General features: G+C 44.5%; 1 protein-coding gene across 25 annotated transcripts in view; it reads right to left on the reverse strand.

Annotated features, from left to right (window-relative positions):
- The window catches only part of MAF (MAF bZIP transcription factor), a 698,813-nt gene that overhangs the window by 141,729 nt on the left and 534,525 nt on the right, over positions 1-22,559 (reverse strand). For 19 of the 25 annotated variants that reach the window (XR_001557781.2, XR_001557767.2, XR_004308685.1 and 16 more), the window contains one exon: positions 14,052-14,116. Coding sequence is in view for 4 of the 25 variants with exons in the window: in XM_015874120.2 (XP_015729606.1) it covers positions 14,083-14,116 (34 nt within the window). In the remaining 21 variants the exon portion in view is untranslated. Of the gene's footprint in view, positions 1-4,123; positions 4,127-14,051; positions 14,117-16,059; positions 16,112-17,327; positions 20,425-22,559 lie in introns of those variants that run through there. The other 6 variants (XR_001557768.2, XM_015874121.2, XR_004308684.1 and 3 more) reach the window with 4 other exon arrangements.

A 22,559-nucleotide genomic window follows, 5' to 3' on the forward strand; every position in this document is an offset into this window, starting at 1 on the left:
CCACTGAAGACAGCACAAGGTTCACACCCAAGTCCCCTTGTTGTAACAGAGACCCAAGTCCCCTTGTTGTAACAGGTAAGAAGGTGAGAGCCTCTCACCAAAGCCAGTTTGACATATTCCCCCAAAGGTCCCACCAGTTGGCCAAAGCAGGTAGAGCCAGAAAAGGTTCAGACACTATAAAGAACAAGCTGGTAATCTCATTTTCCTGCCAAGAGGGTTTGAAGTCAGACTTCAGACAAGCATCCACTGAGTGGGACAAAGACCTGACTGAGTTCAGACTCCAGTGAAACAATAAAAGGAGTGAGGTGAGCCTGACTTACTGGCCAAATTCCAGCAGCTGTAATTAAACTCTACCGAGCTAAATTCTCTCTGCAACCTCTACAAGATACTGGTTTGTTATCTACTTCCTCATCTGCCCCAAACTGTGGGCAATGCTGTTTGATACATTCAGATAGCTGCTTGATTCCACTGGTGCATGAAAGGAGGCTGTATCCATCTATCTCTTATCTGCCTCGTAGGGGTGATTTGAGAGCTAATTAATAAATATTTGGAAAGATGAAAGGTGCCCAGAAAGTACAAGGCATTACTATTTCACACTCACCTCTGAGCAGATCTCTATAAATGTAATACCTGGGAATTCCAACAGTTCAAGGAATGTGTTGCAGACTGTTTGGGGAGCTAATGCTGAAATACAAAAAGGCCCCAACCTGCCCAAGGCTGAGCACCAATGACCCCACTGAATCCAAGAGAAACTGAGAGCACTTCTCATACAGCTGAAAGTGCTCAGCTGCTCACAAAATGAGGTTAGCTTTGAGGAAAAATCTATTTGTGCTTCCATACACCTTTTTCTTCCCCTCCCCACCCCCCACCGCCGGTAGCAGCTCAGGATAAGTGCCAACAAAGTCAAAGGAAGCTTTTCCAGCAGGTTTAGCCTAAGTTTTATTTGTGAAACACTGAGACCATCAGCTGTCTCTGAGATCTTCATGGTTTCTTTCCCTACACAGCTAACCCTGGAAGCAGAGACAGACAAACATGACATGGAGATGCCAGCATCAAAGCTGAGGATGTATGTTCCCACCCCTGGCCCTGCAAAATTAATAGAACAGTAATTGTTAAAAACAAAAACAAAACAACAACCAAAAAAGCAAAGGATCAATCCAAAGCCCACTGAAACTACTGCAAGGATTGCTACTGCCATGAGTAGGACTTCAGGGTAACTTACACATCTAGATGTCACTGCTTTTCTGTATGACAGATCATGATGAACAGAGCCCAGAAAGCTCTATCTTAGTGGGGTGACTCACCTGCCTCCCCATTGACTGAGTACAGCATCACTTCATGCTACTAAGGGGAATGCAGAGAAAAGCCATTTAAAATGATTTCCTTACATGCTCAGTTCTTAAGCTGCTAGAAGCACCAACATAGATGGCAAATGATAGGAAGTTCCAAGGATGGACTAACTGCCACTGTTTCCTTTGCTACACAAAACACTATAGGTTATTTTTCCCTTTTTCATTTTTAATACAGTGATGGAAGCACAGCATGGTTCATCCTTTGAACAAAATGAAGATTGCTCAATGAATCTCAATACTTGAGAATATTAAAATCTAGCACAGCATAGCAGAAGCACACGAGGAATTTCTCAGCCCTTTTCTAGAAGGGTTAGTAAGCAGAAGTCACCTGCTCCCCACAGCCAAATACCTTGAATTCAGTCAGACCTAATTACCCATTTCCCATAAAGCAGAGCAGCTTCTATTGTGGCCCCATTAAGTTCTGGCTGAGGACAAACCACTCTCACTGAAGGCCTTGACCCTGAAGATTCAGAAGGTGACACTCTGAGGTGGAAAGGTCCATCTACACCTCAAACAACGGGGTCCACAACCACATGGATGAGAGCAGAGAGGTTGCAAAGGGTGGGACAGTCCAAGGAAAAGTCTCTAGACTTTCTGACTTTATTTAAACATCTATAAAGTGATCTGAGAGCCCTAATTTCTATTTGCATCCAGTAATGACTTCCTGTCCTCCATCACTCCAGAAGTCAGCGCTACTCCGTCCAAGACAAACCATCCTCCTGAGATAGGAAAAGGCCCCTGCCCCAAGTGAATAGCATCCAGCCCCCTCCTACTTTCCCAGCAGAGCTTCCCCCTCTTTTTTCCACTATGCCAGCATTTCCCACACAACGCAAATCCACACTGGAATCCTTCACACAGCAGGGAGCCAATTCTCACACCACGAAATGCCAAAGCCCCCAGAACATGTAAAACAAATGCACTGCAGTAAGCATCCTGCACTTGTCAAAAAGCAGAGATGGGACTAATACTTTGTTTCACGTCTGCTGGCTTCTCTCTGAGACAGCGTTTCAAGACAAACAGGTTGAGCGTGGGTACGACGTGGAAGTGGTTTTGGTGAGGTTTTGTACAACCTAGTTCCCATCGCTGCACACAGAGCATCCGAGTGTCCTCTGCTTCAGAGATGTCTTCTGGCAGTGTGGGCGGCTCGGACAGGAGATGGGGATCTGAGCTATGCTGACTGGGCTTCTGAGAAGCAGCTCACTGCTTCCATTACCCCACAGCTTACTGTGCTTCCAGCAACAGAGGCAGAGCATCACCTGTCACCGCACACGTATCAATGGAGCTCTGAATGTGCTGCCACAGGAAACTGCAAAATTACCCTTCCTAAAATGGACAGTGCTTACGGTGCAGTTTGGAGAAGGGAAAAAAAACCCACCAGCACAGCTATTGGCTCTCACTTTGTTCACCTACTGCTGTACGCAGGGCATTTACATCTACAGCACAACAAGGAACAGATGTTGGGTGATTGAAAAACTTGAGCCTTCCATTGTTTTATTGACTTGTCACCACAGAGAAATTTGCTTTAATTTACTTTAAAAGTAAATGACTTGATCTTCATAAAACTGGTGGCAAGTCACAGTTCTTAATGAGGACATTAAGCAAGGATTCTGTTTAACAACCAGAAGCACCAATTCCAAATGCAGCGCCTATCTGAACAAGCACATCTATCTTTCCTTTTGGAACATGATGGTTTATTTTTAAGACATTCAACATATCTGTGGGGAGGGGGGAAAGAGAAGCCTGTGAGCCCTTGAAAACCTGAGCAAAATCTTTAGCCTTCCCTCCCCCTCCATCTTCATAATACTTGATAGTATCAGATGATACCAAGCAAACTCCTTTCCTCCCCCCGCCCCACTTTGAACCCTACCAGATACAAGACAGATTGTAGTGTAAGTCGAGGAACGATGGCACAATTAAAAAGAAAATACCAGGAGTCCAGCAGCTTAAAATCAAGCAGTGACACCCAATTTTGTGGAAATGAGCTACCAATTAGTAGCAGTCCTAGCTGTGAGCCTTGGATTCTTTCTGAGTCTGAATTAAGATCCCCAGACATCCATTCCAATGCTAACATAGCCAGCCCATTTCAAGCTCCTCACACCAACAGAGGACACCATCCCTTTTGGGTACTGGAATATGAAAGAGGTCTTCCAATCACCTCATCATCACCACATGAGATCACTTTCAACCACTACCAACAGGAATACATCCAATTACACAAGAAACATCACCTGCAGCTTCTGGAAACAAATGGACACCCACACACTGGGGCACAAGCTCTTTCTTTCCACCATCTCCTCCAAGAGTTGGGTGTTTCCAGGACAGTGACCCTTGCTACAGTATTCAGGCTGGATATATGTGCACTACTTGTGGTACAGAAGTGCAACATATTTTCACATTTGTTCAAACAGAGAAGGAATGAGAAAGAAAGAAACAACTAAGCTCAATGTCCAACTGATGGAGCCAGAGCAGCGGGTAATGCTGCATGGGCACAAGAACCTTCCCAAGTACAGAGCTTGCTCTGGCTCCCAGTTTGGAGCATTAACAGCACTAAAGCTGGAGCACCAATTTCTCTGGGATTCAGAGAAAACTGCTGTAATTAGTCCAAACTGCTCTTTCCTGCAGCTCCCTATTAGCCCCTTGCCCAGGCATAAACAAGCCCTCAGCCAGCACTCAGTAGCCTAAGACAAGCTGAGCTACCAGCTGCAAATACAACACAGTTTAATTGGATTGCCCATTCCTGATATTTGAAAAGCCCCTTTTAAATGCTACACTTTCTTCTTTAAACAACTGAGTTATTTTCTCTTGAACTCCATTATCATTTTAATGCTGACATTAAGTTTCTTCTGCAGACCAGCAAAGGGTAAACTCTCCCAGTAACATACCACCCTCTTAAACAACTTCTTTCCTTTTGGTGCAGTTTCAGACAGAGTTATAACAGCCAAAATAAATTTTACCTCTGAAACTATAAGTTAAGCTTAACTTATAAAGCCTTTTTAAGGGAAGCAAAATCTTGCCAGCCTTATCACCATGACAGTCACAGTTATTTAGATTTATTATGCAATGGCAATCACATTATACAATAAATTTGCTATAGTAATGCGTTAATCACTTTGTAAAGGAAAATGAACAACTTAAAGGAAGACAATACATTTTTTTCCCCTCTCTTCTTCCTCATAGTATTAACAGGTGCTTAACTCCATCCTTTAGAGATAGGAAAATGCATTCTCACTTTTGCTGCTACACTTCTGATTTAAGCCAATGGCTCAGCAAGGTCACTACCATTTTACTTCTTACTTCCCAATGAAATCTCTCTTTAGAGCTTCAAAATGCCTAGGCTAAAACCTCTACTAGTTAGTTGCTTTCCCTGAGTCAACAAACACTTTTAACACATATACTTTTGATTGAAATGACATCCCCCACAAATAACCTCTTGCAAATAAATACTTTCGCTTTGTTCCAAAACATCTCAGCAGCCCCCACACAAGTACCCAGAAGACAATGAGAAAAGCAAAACTAGCAGGCCCTGATTCCCCTGATTTTTTCAAGTAGCAAAGTGAACATTCATTGATTGGGCCTTACCATCACTCCCAATGTTTAAAATAAAAAGTGCCTTTAAACCTACCACAAAGCCCACGTCCATGCAGACAGACAGAAAATCCTCCTCAGCCCACCATCATCTGCAGCACTTTCAGAGAACTTCCCTCTGCCACAAAGAAGGAACAAAAGCCACCCAGCTGAGCTGGAGCAGCTTTTGAAATGCTAGAGCTGATTGCATACACCTGAGCTGCTAATGCAATCAAGGGAACTCATTATGTGATCTCCACCGAGCACCTGGGGAAGTACCCAAGTTGTTACCTGCAGCTGTGAAACTACCATCACCCCTCTTTTTTATATATATACAACTACAAAAGTTCATCATATAATTTACCATTTTAAAAAACATGTTTCCTGGTGCCTGTCAGCAAATTCTGTTTGTACACTGCACTACAGAACTCCTGGTACTGGACTAAACTCACAGGGAGCTGCAGTTAACACACGGTGGTACAGAATGCTCCTTAACACTCTGTCCCAAAGAAGAAAAATTATCAGTGTGAGAATTAAATTATTCCCCTTTCAGATGTTGTAAAGGCTGCAGGCAGCATTCTAACAGTCCTTTTCAGCACAGGTAAATCGAATCCCAGCAAGTTTACTCTATGCGGGCTTTTCAGAGGAGATATTAAATAGCAAAGTCAGGACTGTAACCTATGAAAAAAAGCCTGAAAAGCACGGTGTTGTTTAGTCTAGAGGAAAGGAGGCTGCAGCAAGCCATAACAACAGCCTTCAAATATGCAAAGGGTCAGTGCAAAGAGGAGAGTCGTACCTTGTGCATGGTGACTGGGACACGGTGTGAGGGACCTGCAAGGCTCCTCTGCTTGGACCAGGGGAAAGGGCTTGGAATATCTACGGTGGCCAAGCTCTGTGCAGAAGCCTCTTGGGGGGCTGCAGCTTGCTGGGGGGGCCTTCAAAGCCAGGCTATGCAAATATCTGTCAGGGATAACGCAATCTGTCCGACCCGGGGAAGGATTACATTGCCTCTTGAGATTTCTTGCAGCCCTGCTTCGCTTATGATTTTATACAGTGGAGCCCCAAGGGTAATTTTCCCCACTGCCCGAGATATTCACTTATCTGTTCAGAGCTGGAGCATTATCTCTGCCTGTTTACTTGATCTGGGTTGTGCTCGTGTGAACAAAAAGGACGGTGTCTGCTGTAGGTATGTGGCTTCCTGCTGTGTGATGGGCAGTGTAAGCAGGGCCATGACACCCTGTCAAGCACCCAAAGCACCTACCAGCACCCATTTCACTAAGGGAGGAAGGAGAAGCTACTGGGAGAAGTTCTCTTGCTGGAATTAACTTGATTTTTAAGTTGTGTAAAGCTTCGGTAACTGCAAAGCTGTCCCTTTCGAGAAAAAAAGAAACAACAGTGAATGTTCTTTCTGATTTAGAATCTTTACATTCGATGTCTATCAAACTTCTCCTTTCGCAGCAATGTATTACATAGAGATTTTCAGTGCCTCCTCCCCCAGAAGTGGAGTATTTATTCCATAAATTAAATTAGCTTTCTTGATTGCAAGTTGGGAAATGTACAAGTATGTAATAAATCAGAAGAAACACTTAACCAGATCGTACATCAATAAATATTCCTCACACTTAATCTGAAAGCCATTAGGTAGTTGGGGTGGTGACTGATTTAACACCAGCCATTCAGTTTACCTGTGATGCCACATTATTTAAACTCAAGACATTACGCTAAGCACAATCCAGATTAAAACTTGCGTTTGGAATTAATTGCAAAACTTGAAGGATTTTTCCTTTTCTATTTAAAAAAAAGAAAGAAAGATTTAATTAAAAACACAAGATGAAATAAATATTTTAGGCAACCGGCAACAAAATGGGAAAATACCATGTGTTTGGAGTTTTAGTGCCCTCTGAGTGCTGGAATTTATTTGCAGCAAGCAGAAAATAGACAGCAAGCATAAAAATTCAGCAGATTCCCGCTAGTAAAATTATTTATCAAGCTAACAAGGGAGGAACCCTTCTAGTAGCAACAAGCCAGCAAGGAAAAGACGTGCCTTTATATTTTACCTTTGGGTTAGCACACCAGTAAAAATGCCAACTGACAAGCACTTCACATAAACATTTCTTTCTAAATGAGCTGCCTTGTTAGAAAAAAAATCTAAGCAAAGGAGTGCTACAGTCAACAGACAGAAAAACCCGGGATGAATACCGCATCACTCCGTAGTACGGAAAAATATAAATAAAGACATAAAAATAATGCGGATGCATAAATGACTTTAATAAATTAACACTTCATTTTGCATTTAAAATAACTGCTCGGGTTATAAATCTATCTTAACTTCAGTTCCACCCAGCAAGAATGCATCCCAGTTATCTGTTATTTAGCTCTCACCCTTGGAACCATACGTGTGCACATACATACAGGCATGTGTTTGCTGTGCTGTGCAATTCAAGCCCCACTGCAATATTTACCGTATCTTTCTTTTACTACCGAAACCCCAACGTCGGCTTTACAGTTCAGTTTAACGATACCAAACTCTGATTATAAATTATAAGCGGCTTTATTTGCAGCCCAAAGAGGGGGAAAACTGGGAGACCCTCGATTGCCTGATCCCAATTAAATTTTAAAGAAACGAGAAAGTGACACACGTTCTGCAAGGAGAGAAGCTCCAAGGAGAGCTGCAAATTGCTCCCGTTGGCTGCGCAGAGGGCCGTCCCCTCCGAGCACTGCTCTGCCGGGATGAACATTTGACAATTGTCAGCAAGCTTTAGAATAAAACCAAACCAAACAAAAGAAAACAACAACAACGCAAATCCCAAGGATCTCTCGTAACCATTATTATTCCATCGCAGAAAAATATATATATAGTTTGTGGGAGGGTAGGGGGCCAAAATCAGACTCAGCATTTTGTCCCGATGCTGTAATGCAGGAAGTAAAACCTGAAGCAGTTGTTGACAAAGAGAAAGCAGAAATGGAAGTTTTATGCTATGCTGAGTGGTAGAAGGGATGCCCGGCTTGGGCAGCACTTCTGATCGATCCCCGATGGTTTTCCGGCCACAGTCCTGAGCTAGATCCTGCATAGCTCACTCTGAATGAGAAAGAGGAAAGGGGGAAGAAAACAATATATATATATATATATATATATATATATAATTTATATATATATATATTTTTTTTTAATTAAAAAAAAAAAAAAAAGAAAAAAAAAAGAAAAAGAAAGAAAGAAAAAGAAAGAAAAATGACAGTTTCTATCTGTGCTTTTCTCCCCTCCAAGCCAGGCATTCTTCTCGCCTCTGCAGCAGCCCACAGTGCAGGGAGGGAATGCAGCATCTCCCATTCCCAGCTGCGCCACTGCCCAGCGCATTGCTGGTGCTGGGGGAGAGCCCGGCTCCCAACACCACCCAAGGGCCCGATCTGGCATTCTTCTCACACCCAAAGATTCTTGCAAAAACAATGGGAGTTTTGGGTGTGCGGGAAACGGAGAAGTGAGCTGGAATTTGTTAACTGCTGATGGATTGCATTAATATGAATATTTGTCTGTAGGGGACAAACACTTTTGAGAAGCGAGTGCAACATTATGGGCAAAACATCAGCAATAATAATCAAAAAGGGCAGAGAGAAACATCACTGATATAAACCATGAAATAAATAATATATGTCAACCTTTATGTTCCTTGCCTTTGATCTGAGAACAGCTGACGTTAAGTCCAGGAACTGATACCTTTTTAGCTGAGAAGACACACGATGTCAAGTTAGGTTTTTTAGTGCAAGGCCAACATGTGAAAACAAAGCTAAAAGAGTTGAAGAAATGAGTACAACAGAAAACAGAGATTATCTCGTGTCATTGGAAAGAAAATGCTGGGCGTTTCCACAGAAGCTGAATGGTTAATGCAGCGCTGACTTCGCTTCCCCATTCTCTCCTTATTAGAGTTATAGTTTGGGTCTGAGTGAAAAGAAAATAGATCCTGAGCACGGAGAGGGAGCGCTGCCGGCACAGCCAATGCAGAATGGGGTCTACAGCGTGTGTGTACGGTGCTGACTTCCCACCCCTGCATCCCCTACATCCCTGACATTGCCGACATCCTCCACATTACCAACATCCGTACGTTGTGTGCATCCCCTACATCACCTACAACACCTACAGTGCCTACAACACCTACATCTCCTACATACCTTACATCCTCTACATCTGGGGCAGCCCCATGCTCTTGCCTTCAGCCGAGCATACCTGGCCATTGCTTCTTGTCTGACTGCTGCCCTCAGTGCGACATCCCGCTGCCAGCATCCCACACCAGCAGTATATTGGTAGTGCTGCACAGAGTGCAGAGCAAATGTGCTTAATTTAGCCCAGGTCTTAATCCCGGTGACTCCGTTTGTGCAGAGAAGGGCTGGGGAGCACGGCTCCAGGGTATCAATAAGGCAGTACAATATCTCTGCACAACGTGAAGCCAGCTATTTAATTACCTATCACTACTAACAAAAGCTCTCTTTATTTTGATTAACTTTGGGAGAACGAGGTTCCCCATCACCAGAGTATGTTTAAATAATTACACTGTGCAGACTAACACGCCTGCAAACACAAAAAGAGGGGGAGCAGGGAGAAAGGAAAGAATGAGAAGGCATAAACTCAGCCTAGCTTCCCAATTTAAACTATGAATGACCCCGGGGTCAATTTTTCAGACTATCTCAGATCAATTCAATTCTCACCTCCGCTGCCTACCTGCTAGCAAATGAACTTACTGTGCCTTCCAATAGGCAGAAACAACTAAAAGGAAATCGCATTTAGCTGCATCTGAATAACCATGGTTATTAGGCGATGCATGCAGAGGAAAAAATACCATTCCCCTTCTCCTTCTCCTCCTCTGGTTGTCATTCTCACCTCACCGGTGATTAAGATGTAGGATGCTCTCACAGATTGTTAATTAGGTATTAATATCTGCAAGGGGCCACAGCAAGCTCCTACACCTGAGGTCATTTCTCAGAAGTCGGGCTGTCTCCAGTGACAGTACCTGCAATTCCCAGAGCTAGTTTGATACCCACTCAACAGCTGGAGCCAGTGCTTCTTTCATGTCTGGTTTCATTTCCTATCTGAAATTATATGAGTGCTAATATCTTTATTATCTTTCCTGCAGGAGCGCAGTGCTCGAGCATGGCACAGTGTGTCATTCAGAGCCTTTCTTATTTATTTATCTATCTTCCCCGCCACCCCCCCCCCCCCCCCCCCCCCCCCCCCCTTTTTTTTTTTTTTTTTTTTTTCTACCCCCCCCCCCCCCCCCCCCCCCCCCCCCCCTTATGATGTTTTTTTGAACGTTTTCAGCAAAAGTCTCTGCAGTTAGCAAATTATAGCTGAAGACTCCATTGCAGATTGGAAGGGGGGGAGGGGGGGATGGTTGGGGGGGTAGAAAGTAGGAGGGAGAGTAATAATCTGGGGACAAAAGAAAAGAAAAACTGCACCACTGCTGAATAATAATGGCTTGAACCTTGGGAAATAAATGAGGAGTTACAAGGGCAATGTGACCTCCGGACATTGTGCAGGTGCATAGCTCTTTAAGGAGCAAGCACAGAGGATGCATACTTGGTGTTTGAGGGGAGAGGCACACCACTGAACCACCATTTGCTCCCGTTTTGCCTGAACCAAACTCCCAATCAGGGTAAAACCTAAGTTACATTCCATTCAGCAAACTACCTGCTCTGCGCAGAGGCTTCTCACCCCAGTGCCAACCCCAAACCCTACAGACAGACTTATGAATTCAGCCCTCAGATGAGGGCAGAGTGGGCAACACAGAAGGCCTCCACCAGCACAGAGATACTTGTCGGCCCCATTAATTATCCAGGTTTATAACTGTAAACTGAGACATAAAGAGATCAACAGCAAGAGACCTTTAGAAGACACCTCAGATAACAAGTTTAAAGTGCTGCCGGATTCTGCTGAATCTAGAATCAAAGAACTGGGTCAAAGTCTCACGAGTGAGTCAGGCTGCAGCTCCCAGCTCCCTCTTTCTGTTCTCTCTAACCATCGAGACTATATGTGGAAGCCTGAGAAGTCATTTTACACATGGGACGTTACAAAGGTACTTTTCCTGTCTCCTCAATCTCCTGTATTTTGGTACAGCATGAGTCGTTTTGTAAGCGGCACCAATTAGGAAATCCAAAAGAGATGTTTTAAATATATACATATATATATATATATAAAAGAAGTTAAAATCATCTATTAGAATAAAACAAAAGCAAAAGCCACAATGATGGGAAAAAAAAAAACAAAAACATTTTTTTAACTTATGTAAAGTGACTGTAAGCTGTACAAAATACATTGTAAAGAGGGAAAGAAGGGAGATAGGTAACTATTCATTTCTGAGAAAGAATAACAGATTGCATCCCATTTGAAAGAAAAGATTCTCATTTAGACTTAATATAGCACATCTGCTTGAAAAATACATACAAGGCTCCCATTGACTGCCATGGGAAACTTGCCAATAATATTTCATGGAAGTTATCTAGATATCAGCTTCGAAAAATAAAGACGTTTTAAAGGGAGGGCTAATTCAACAATGGGACGTTAAAAATAACTCACTCATACCCAAAGAAATTGGACTGTTTTTACAGTTCTTAGCTTTCATTTGCAATTTTTTATCAGATATATGGCCTTAGAATAAAACTTAGCTGAGGAGGCCTCGCTGCAGGGAAGTCAGGCAGTTTGACATCGTGGGCCATGAAAGGAACACAAATAACAGTCAGATTTAGTTGTACGTCAACAATACACTCAAAAAACCACGAGAGCACAGAAGGTTTCCACAAAACACAAATCTCTTTAAAAAATGGGTGCGTGAATGCACGAATAGCAGTGAAAAGTAAGTAAATGTACATGTTAGGATTGCCATGATTTCCCTGGTGGGAAAGGTCTTAGAGGTAAACTGAGAAAAGGAATAGCAAATGTATTTCTGCTCTTTACTGCTCCTTATTCTCTCCTTAGTTTTAAGGCTCATCCAGATAAGGAATTATGAGGTAAGATACAACACAGCGCTGCCCATTCCCAGGGCAACACTCCTGCTCCAGAGTAAAAGTGGATTTTCCTGCTTAGTTCATTCTGAAAGCAGCTTAAGCTACACTGCAGAGGGAGGAGGGGAAAGGGGAGAATTCATTTTTAATCCAAATTTGGAACATCCATCCAGGGAATTCATGGCACTGGACGAATTCACCGCTGGACGAATTCAGATCTTGCTTTTTGTCAGCACTATTCCTCCCATAGATATTCATGTGGTGGAAATCTGGGCACTGTGAATTCACTGGGGTTTCATCAAAGCTGTGGTGAGGCCAGGAGCCCACCCAGGGCCTGTCCTCCCAGCTGGGATGGAGACGGGGAGCAGTTCAGATCCCTCCCCTTAGTGCATGGCCCATGCCCTTCAATGTCCATATCTTTTGTCTTAAGTTTGAAACACTAAAAGTTATGCACAGTGATGAAAACCACTAATCTTGGAAGTCCTGCACAGGACTTTCCTTTGAAAGGAACGCTTGCCTTATGAAATACCACTCACAGCAATCCCATGGGCAGGACACTGCTGCCACTGACCCCAGAGGGACACCAAGGTGATAACGTCTTAACCCTCCAGTCCATTTGTTAAAGGAACTGCCTGGATATAATAAAAGCAAGCCAGAAATAACATAATTCCTTAAAGGACTCAAGTTAGTAGGTTAGACCACAGAGACCACTGCCCACTACTGGAGATTTACAGCCTGAAATCCCCTTACCAAAGCACCTGCATGAATACCAAGTGAGAGCAGCTCCGGAGAGCACGAAGGGCTGGAGTCCTCATCTCTGAGCTTATTATTCCTAATATCACAGAGACACTTCCCTGAATTGTCCTTCTCCTTTCCAAATTCCCCATCTGACCAGATGTCGCTCTCTTTCTTGCTTTCACCTGTCAATCATGCTCACAGCTGAAATTTGATTTCTCTCCCAACAGTAACCTTAGATGAAATATTACCATAGGGGTCAGAACTGCCTGAACCTCGCCATAAAAGTTCGTTAACTCTTCTGAGACCCAACAGCAATTCGCTCAAAAGGAAGGGATTTTTGCTGCTGTGTTTTCCTATTGTAAGTGACAGTGGCAGCACAATGAATTGGAAGGAAGGAGTGAGGAACTGTCCCAGAGAGCAGCAAGCTAAGTCCTGAGATCACCAGCGGGAAAGAACCTTTGCCTTTTCTTTTTTTACTATACGGACAACAGGAATTCGTATTGCTGATATGATTTATAGAACTCATGTATATAAATTAGAGGAGCCAGGAGAGGTTTCCTCTCAGCTGCAGCCCTTAGCCTGGAAAGAAAGTAAGGGAACATGAGCTGCACGCACACAATGAATGACCTCCTTGGAAGCCCACTCCTGAAGGACCCCAGAAAGCTCCTCTCCAGTGCACTGGATACCTCCTCCCCATTTTTGTTTTTTAAATTAATTACATGAACTAATCAAATATTGCTTTATAACAGCACGCTGTGTTTGATCAAAGCATGGCAGGCCTCGCTTTTAATTAAAACATGAGGTTTTATAACACAACACACACCTCTGTCACTGCAGCCCTGCAGCTCATTGAAGCCACTTAGTATTTTTTTACAGTTGAGGTCAATAAAAATCAGATTCTATGGGAAAAAAAAAAAAAAAAAAAAAAAAAAGAAAGAAAGAAAAAGTGTGTCTGTTTGAACCTAGCAGGGGAAGGAGCTGAACGCTTAATCCCCACATTTTCCTTACAGTGTATTTTGTAGTCAATGAGAGACTGAATGAAAACAAGTTCCATGAGGAAAGCAGCGCTGATTTAGAACCTATTGTAAACTGGGGGCGAAGATGCTGCCTAACACACACCAGCCTCATGACTTCCACCCAGAGCTGAGGGACATCTTCAGGAGACCCATCCTTAATCCCTGCAGCTGATGCCTGAACGCCAGCATTCAAAGGGAAAGAAAGAAAACATTTGCAGAGGATTATAGATGAGGGGTAGGACAAGGAAGGGCTGACAGAAGGGCAAAGCCCAGCACTGTGGGTGCTCTGTGCACCTGAATTTAGCCTCACCCCACAGAGTGCATCCCCACTGGGCAATGGGAAGCCCGGCACCCTCCCCAGATAGGTAAAGTGCAAAGGAAAGTGGGAACATACCTTTTGTTCTGACCTCAGGTAACGGGGATTTTCACATCACCGTTGTAGAAGATTCTCTCGGGTACCTAATTTAGTAAATACATTAAAATACGCCGTTATTAAAAGGAATTCTTAGCATTGTAAAACATGTCTGTTGTGCCACTATTGTACAAATAGGGCCTCTTATATTAAAATCCTGTATTTAACTCAGTCACTTCTGCTGCTCGTTAACTGTAAGAAGAAGAAAATTAACACAGCTTAAAGCAAAATGTTCCTTGCACATCTGGCCTCTCCTTTGCATGAATAGCAGGAGAATCTCACCAAGAAGTTACCTTCAAAACATCTCTTGGCCTCACCGGTGAGCACTGCCTCCTATGACCTGAAAACAAGCCGCTTTCGGCATCGTTCTCTTAGTGGTTATTATCAGCTGTGCTAATGTCATTGGCAAAATAAGAATCCATTTGTGTACACATTCCCTTATTTCCCAGACAGTCGTTCGGTAACAAAAGCAGAGCTGTCACTGCTCCCGCGGTTGCTCACGCTGTACCAATTCCTACTGTCAACATATATTTAAAATCCAATTTAAATAAAGAAAAAACAATTCAACACACACGGAGCGAATCTTTGTACGCTAAATGAGGTCAGGCAGCGAGTCGATCTGCCCTTCCTAAATACAGGAATAATGCTGGGTCCCTATGGTTAACTTGCTCTCCCTGTTCCTACAGACACATGCACATCCATTTCCCATAGACAGCTCCAGCTCCATCCTGGTGGTGTCACAGCACCCGGCAGAGGGGACCGCCCGCTCCCCCAGGGGCATCGATCCATTAGCAGCTCTGCTGAACTATCAGCTTATTAATAAGGAAAGAGTCTCAGAAAGCGAGACAGCGCTACAGCAGCCAGAGACACGGAGCAGATTGGTTAATTCCAGAGGGCTGATAACTGCCCTTTATTTCATCTGGCTGAGCTGGGGTGAGAGCTATGCTGGAATACTTTTTCTGCTCCACGCGGTGTTGTTTTAAAAGGATTTCACAATGAAGGGAGCTGAAAGACTGAGCGCAGTCTGGAGACCGTATCTGGTGTGACATGAATATAGTTCTTTAAACAGATTTAATCTTACGATATTCCCTCCTCTACAATGACTTTGCAGGAGGAAACCCTACGGAAAGGAAAATCTGTTCACCTTACTCTGCAAACACTGAATCGTGCTGCAGACGGCACATCTCTTCCTACAAATCAAATGGCTTTCATCAGTGATTCTGGAAATACTTATGTTTTAGTGGAGAGAGGGGAAAAAAAGGGAGAAAAAAAATATATGTAAAGAGCTCAGTCTTATTTGGCTCACTTTGGGGCTCATTTTCATCACCTCTAATATCTCAGTGCAACAGCCCCAAGTGCCTGGGAGAGCTAAAGCTAATCCCGTCCCCATCCTTGTCAGCTCCCAAGGCTTTGGCAAAGCATTTTTGTTTTAAAACTGGAGAAGTGGGGTTCAGGCTGCAGGAAAGGGAATGTGCCTGCTTGCTGTTAGAGAGAGCTTTAAGCTTAATCACATCCACACTCCGTCATATATCCACACAGATTTGGGAAACTCGGCCTTGGAAAGCTCCGTTCTCTGCCGTACTTCAGATTCCTTAAAAGCCGTGAAATGTAAATCCTGCCCCCCACCCTCCTTGGTCCCTGCAGGGATCTCAGGGCCTGATCCAAAATGCCATTAAAAAGGTTCCCTTTGATTTCTGGGGGGGTTTGGATTGGACTCCGTGTGAGAACAGGTGGAAGAGAAAAGGAATGAAGGGGGAAAAAATTATAATGAAATGAGAAATGAGAAAATGAGAGAAAGGGAAAAATAACAAGGAAAAAGAAGAAAAAAGAAAAAGGAGAGGAAGAAACAAGAGGGGGAAAAAGGAGAGGAGAGGAGAGGAGAGGAGAGGAGAGGAGAGGAAAGAAAAAAGAAGAAAAAGGAGAAAAAGAAAAAAAAGAAAAAGCAGAAAAGCCTGTGAGGCAGAGGCAGAGGGAGGCCCCAAGCACATACCTAGGGGAGGGTCAGCCAACTGGAGCCGCCTGGGAGCGCACCGGGGCTAAGCCTGGGATGCAGGGATGGATCCTTTAGTTACGCAGAGTCCCCTTTTGTTCCAGGAACAATTTAGAAACGAACAAACATGCAAACAAAAAGGAGTAGCCACCCCTCACCCTGCCCTGGCCCTCCCAGCTTCCCCCTCCCTGGTCCTGGTCCCCAGTTGCATTGCACTGTGGGACCCCCCAGGCTCGAGCAGCACCCCAACACGTGTGTGTGTGTGTATATGAGTGTGTGTGCACACGTGAAAGGCACTCCTTCCCCACCGAGCAGCCCTCACTGCTTGGAAGGTGACAGGGGCAGCAGGATGGACGCGATGCTGTTACACAGACACCTCACTTCTGTGCAGGCTATTTCCAAGCTGCTCCAATCTGTGACAGCACTGACCCCAAAGGTGCCCTCGGGCAGAAGTGCACGTCCCCATGTTCGGTAGCAGCTCGGGATGCACAGGCAGCTGCCTCCGTATGCAGCACCGACATTTCTGCTGGGAAGGTGGAAATGCTGCTGCAAACATTTCTCAGGACCGTGCTTTCTGAATCAGACACTGGGAGAGGCAACCAGGGACACAGCATTCCCTACCCTGCTGGAAATGGAAAGACACCACTCGGTTTGTTCACTGGGAAACTTTTCTTCTTCGTGGTGCAGAAGCACCACTTGCAGCGAACTTCTGCTCTGGCTTCGATTGCCTCCATGCAATGTATTGCAGGAGAAAAAGCAAAGCGAAGCACATCCACGGGGCTCCAATGTGAACAGGGGTGAGGCAATGCTATCCCCATTCCTGTCCCCACACCGTGACCATAAGGCTGGCACCCCTCTGCTGCACCACAGTGCACTGATTTAAAAGAGGGAATTTGGAAGAAAAAGAAAAAAAAGAAAAAAAAAAGGAAATTAAAAATATACATTTTTTATAAGTGGGTACAGCAATGTAGATAGAAAATGGTTATCTTGGAGCAGTAAGATCGAGTGCATCAGGGCACTGAAGCGCTGTCATGCTGTGTCGGCTTGGGTTTACCCCACTGGGGACGGGGCTGCTTCCATCCCTACACAGGGCCTACTGAGCCCCGGCCCTTTGCTTTGCACTTGCAAAGTGAAGTCACATCCTGGGCTATTTTTGCACCGTGCTGGCTTCAAGCTCACCAATCTGAATGCTCTTCGCCCTCCAAGAGTGACAAATGCTATTCTCAGTCCTCCCCCACAATTTCAGGCAGGCAAGAATGAAACGTGGCGAGGTGTGCAGGGCTTTAATCCATTGATTTTTATCTGCTGAGCTCCCCAGAATTATCAGTTAAACAGCGTTCACACCGCACTCGAGTGCTCCCTCCCCAAAAGCCGCTCAGCTCTGTGCATCCTGGTGTGCAATGAACGCTTCCAGCAGGAGCAGAGGCACTGCAGGCAGGACTGGGTCTTGCCCCAGCCGAGCAAGCACGGCACTCGCCGTAGCTGCAACAGACAGGCCTTTCACAACCCCACCCCTGTGATTCTGAAAGAGCGAGGGAAGAAAGTTTGCTAAAAACCTGAGCTCCCAGCACTGCATCATGTTGCTTTTTTTTCCCCTCTCCTGCGTGAAATGTTCGTCCGTCGGAACAGGTGTCAGAGACACAGGGTCCATTGAGCTCCTCTGATGATGGGAGCAATAAATAGAGGATTTCCTCCCCGCGCAGCACACGCTGAAAGGACACCGATGTACTTCTGGCATCTGAGCAGATAATTCTGATATATGCATCATTTCCTCCCTAAATCCAGGAAGCAGCTACACTCTGTATCTTATATTAGTGTGTTATGTCAAATAGAAATTGGTATTTAAAATTATGAATGATTCTCGATCGAGAACTTCCCACACGCTGAGCAGAGGGAAACAGCTGCGCTGAGGCTCTCGGAAAGGAGAGGAGCTGGGAAAGTGCGCTTTGTGCGCTTCAAATCTGCTGCCACGTTTCGCAGGGGGTAATGCTGCGTGGCGTTCTGATTCAGCACACACATTCTCCAGCTCTAAGAGGGCAAAGAGGACCTTCTGACAAAGGGAAGTGGCGAGGGGCTTGCAGAACTCCCTCCCTTCTTTTGGATGCGCTCCGGGATGGTGCTTTTTTTTTCAGGCGGGGAAAACGCTGAGGCACGAGCATGAGGATGCTCAGGGAACAGGGGTTTGCTGTGTTTTAGGAAAAGTATTTGAAATAAAGGTGGATTTATGCAGTGGGGTGGGGAGGAGGGGGATATGCTGAGCTCACGGCCAGCACGGGGCTGCAGGCATCTCCCGGCAGCGGTCACATGGAAGTTCTTTGTAGCGCGGTTACTGAATGGGGACACACCACAGGGCTGAGTGATGGGGCAGTGCTGTGATGGCAGCGGACCCCGCAGCACGGCAGCACCCAGCTGCCCCAGTGCTGTACCCCGAAAGGAGCAGGAGGGCAGCCGGAGCTGGGCCAGGGGCGACTCATGGACTAATGAGTGTTGTTCAGAGCGGAGCGGCTCTGTGAGTCCTCGGCAAGCGGTCCTGCAGCAAAGGTGGGCACTTCCCTGCTATGACTGATAGAGCCCCAACACTCACTTGGTGTTAGCAGCAGCGCTGTGTGTCTCTGGTTGCTTTCCTCCTTCCACTGGGAAGCTGGTGAATTTGAGGCTGAAATTCACATGCAGTCCAGAGAAGGCTGCGCTATTTCCTATTCGCAAATAAAGATTGCAATGCGCAGTAATATGAGAAACAGGGAGAGATGCAAAGCTCTTCCCCCTCAGCTTGGGCGAGCGATAGGAATTTTCCCTTTTGCACTCAGTCTATTTCTAGGAAGGATTTCTCTTATCGCTGTTCGAACTGCTCCCCAACTCTCACCTATCTCACACCCTAACCCTGCCCTAACCCTGTCCAGCAGCAGCACAAGGACCAGCAGTGGTCCCACGCATGGCCTCAGGGCCACACTGTTCTCACCCCATCCCCATACAGAGACCTTTAGGAGCCTTTTGAGGAGCTCCACACAGCCGAGCTGAGCGCCACTGCGAATAAATCTGTGCATCAGTACGGGCTCAGCCTGGGGAGGTGGAAGAAGAATTAAAGAATAAATAAAGAACCCCTGTCTTTATGAGAGGAGATAATTCTCTGATCAGCCAATAGCAACCAGTTTACCCAGAGCTTACACATTAACCAGAAAGTGGAACTCCAATTAACCAGAGTCTGGAGCTTGAACCATTACTCAAACCCTGGTGCAACAGAAGGTCAGATGCCAAAGGGCGCTGGGGAGGGGCGCAGTGCAGCATCGCTGCTGGGGACCGTGGTGGTGGCACTGGGTCTGACCCATGACAGCAGGACCCACAGCTCAGGAGACTCAGGGCTGCACGGAGCAGGGTGGGCGCTGGGCAGAGGAACCCAATAGGTGCTCTCATTTTGGTGGCAAAGCTGGGAAGAAGTCGGACCAACAGTAGGAAGCAGGGTGGATGAAAAGGGGATAAAATTAAAACAAGCACTGGGTTTCTGAGCCTGAGTCTTGAGATAGAGCCATTGTCCTGGAGGGGCTGCAACATTCTTCGGAGAGGGTTTAGCACAGACCTCATCCAAAGGGTGGGAGAGGCCCAGCACAGGCTCCTGGGAAGGCTGCACTGAGTCATCAGGGGCTGAGCAGCCCGCAGAGCCCCAGTGCCCTTTGACACGGGGATGGCATAGGGATGACATGGGGATGACAGAGGGGAACTTAGCTGAGAGGGGCTCAGGGAACGCAGCGCTTCCAGCACGTTGACCTCTGAGGCCGACTGCAAAACTTGGAGGGAAGCCCTTTGAATCCTTTGGCTCACCCTGGGCTCTCTAAGGCCTGTAGCAAAAAAAAAATTGAAGGCCAAAACAAACAAAAAAGAAAACCACCAGGTGAACAAAAGAACGGGTGGGGGGGTGGGAAGCAAAGAAAGGTAAAAAGGAGACATAATGGGCCCCAATGGCAAGAAGTGCTTCTGCTCTAGTGCTCCGTGGCTCTGTGACACGCCAAGCCCACGCGTGCCATCCCTGACCCAGAGATGGGCACGCTCTGCTGGGATGCAATGGGACGAGGATGCGAAACGCTCCCTTTTGCTTCACCCCATCACCAAGCAGCCCAAATCCGGGGGGCCGTGCCAGGCTGGCGGAGCAGCCCTCCTGCTGGGGTCTCACAGAGAGGCACCCAAGCGAGGTTGGCACAGCACCTGGGAGCCCACGGTTCCCATCTACCTGGTTTCTAACGGGTGGCAACGTTGCGTCTGCACAGCGCTATCCTTTCCCATCTCCCTCCTTCCTATCACCGAGGTCAGCTCCTCAACCAGCCTCAACACTCCGCCAGCGCTGCTCTGCCAGCCGGGACTGTGCACTACGCGCTAAGAAACGGAGCACAGGATTGGGATGAGGGTGGTAAGGGGAGAAGGGGGAAAATAGAAAAGAAAAAAAAAAGAAAAAAGAAAAGAAAAAAAATGCAGTTTATTATTGCAGATTATTCTCTCTTTTGATATAACCATAGAGTCAAAAATGAAAGGAAAGCACATAGGAACATCACACGTGGTTAGTTAGTAACTCAAGATATAAAACAATTTTGCACAGCAAAATGTGTAAAAGAAAAAAAAGTAACTGACAAGATTTTTTTATATTTATTGTGGTAAGATTTACTTTCCATTTTTTTTCTTTTTTTTTTTTTTCTTTTTTCTATTTTTCTTTTTTAAAAGACAGGATATCAGTCCCTGAAAATAAAATTTACTGATTATTGCCTTTAAAACTGCGGAATCTTTTCTTTTTTTTTTTTTTTTTGAAGTTACAGAAAATCCAGTTCTGCACCACAAGACAACTGTAAAAAAATCTGCATCATTGGAAAACTGTGCAGTAATGCCATCTTTTATAACTGCATAAATCCTATTAGCGTTCTGAACAGGTTCGTCCTTTTTTATTTCTCCTTTTTTTTTGTTGGTTTTTTCCTTTTTTTTTTTCTTTTTTTTTTCTTTTTTTTTTTTGTTTTGCTGTTGTTGTATTATATGCTTGCAGGTTATATCTTAGTGCAATTCAGTCCCAAATACTTCAATTTTGGAAACAAAAAAAAAAATCCATACATTTTGAATGTAAAATACCCCTATAGATATAAACAAGGGTGCCTCCCCCCTTTAATACTTTGGTTTTCAAATACAGTCAGTGGTATAGCAAGGACTACATATACCCAACTTATAGGTAAGTTGCAAGCACATGCTGCATAAACTACTTTTTAAAACAGTCCCGTTGCAAATTCTACCCCCCTTTACATCACGACAGTAAACAATTTAGTGCATCAATCTTTAAAAAAAAAATAATAAAAATAATAATAATAATAGAAATCTACATCTAAACAGACCTAACTCTTTCGGATTTATCTATAACATTCCTTTATCTGTAGCATACATTTTAACTGGGCTAACAGATGACAGAAAGTAGAATTAAATTATATACCAGGAACCCAGAGCATTCCACATTTGACCACGACCAAATGTAAAAAGGAGAAATAATAATAATAATACTAATAAATCAAATCAAATCAAAAGATGGGGCAGATCACCTACAGTTAATTGGTTTAGACTGCTTTTAGGCAACAGCACGGTTTCAATGTCCGCCCGAGCGGGATGTGAATTTTGCATTAGAGCATCTTCCCAAAGTTCTTTCTTTGTGTTTTCATTCATTCATTTACTCATTTATATATATATTTTGCCACACCGGGTTACCGACATCCATCCTGGCATGTCTTTCTAAGAGGGAATGCTTCAGTGCATTGGAAAGGAAGTCTGAAGTTCTGAGTGACTCAAAGCAGTTTGAGAGCAGATGCAAACTTTAATGGGGAGGAGGAAGAGGAGGAAGATCAAAGGTTGCACTTTTTTGCTTTCAACCCAAAAAAGTGATGAGGCAATAAAACAAAAGGATGAATGCCATGCCATAATAGTCTCCAAAAGTCCATTTCCAAGCAAAAAAAAAGGGAAAAAAAAAAAAAGGAAAAAAAAAAGAAATAAAGAAAAAAAATAATTATACCGTACATGACCAGCATGCAGGGTTTGTTTGTTTGCTTTTTTTATTAATATAATGTCTCTTTCTCATAGTCTTTTGAAACAGTTACAGTTCATTGCTGCTAAGACAAAATAGCAAGCGTAATGCATGAGATGAGGATGGGATTCTAAATGGCAGACTACAGTCTCACGTTTGGCAGATTAAGGCCAAAAACTCACATGGACACACCGAAGGTTGATGCAGGTTGGTTGGGGCAGGTTGAGCTACACCTCTAGTTTCGCATAACAACAACGCTAAAAACTGATGGAACTCAGCAAGCTGGAGTCTAAAAACTTCACTTTTTTTTTTTTCTTTTTGTATATTTTTTGTGGTTTTTGCTTTGTGTTTTCGATGATTTTTTTCCCCTAAACGTTTATTTTTATTATTTTTTTTTTAAATTATTTTCCTTTTCGCAAAGCTCAAATCTCATATGAAGAACTCAGGATGGCAAAAATAATAA

Source organism: Coturnix japonica, chromosome 11 (genome assembly GCF_001577835.2).
Source record: "Coturnix japonica isolate 7356 chromosome 11, Coturnix japonica 2.1, whole genome shotgun sequence".
Taxonomy (NCBI): Eukaryota; Metazoa; Chordata; class Aves; order Galliformes; family Phasianidae; genus Coturnix; species Coturnix japonica.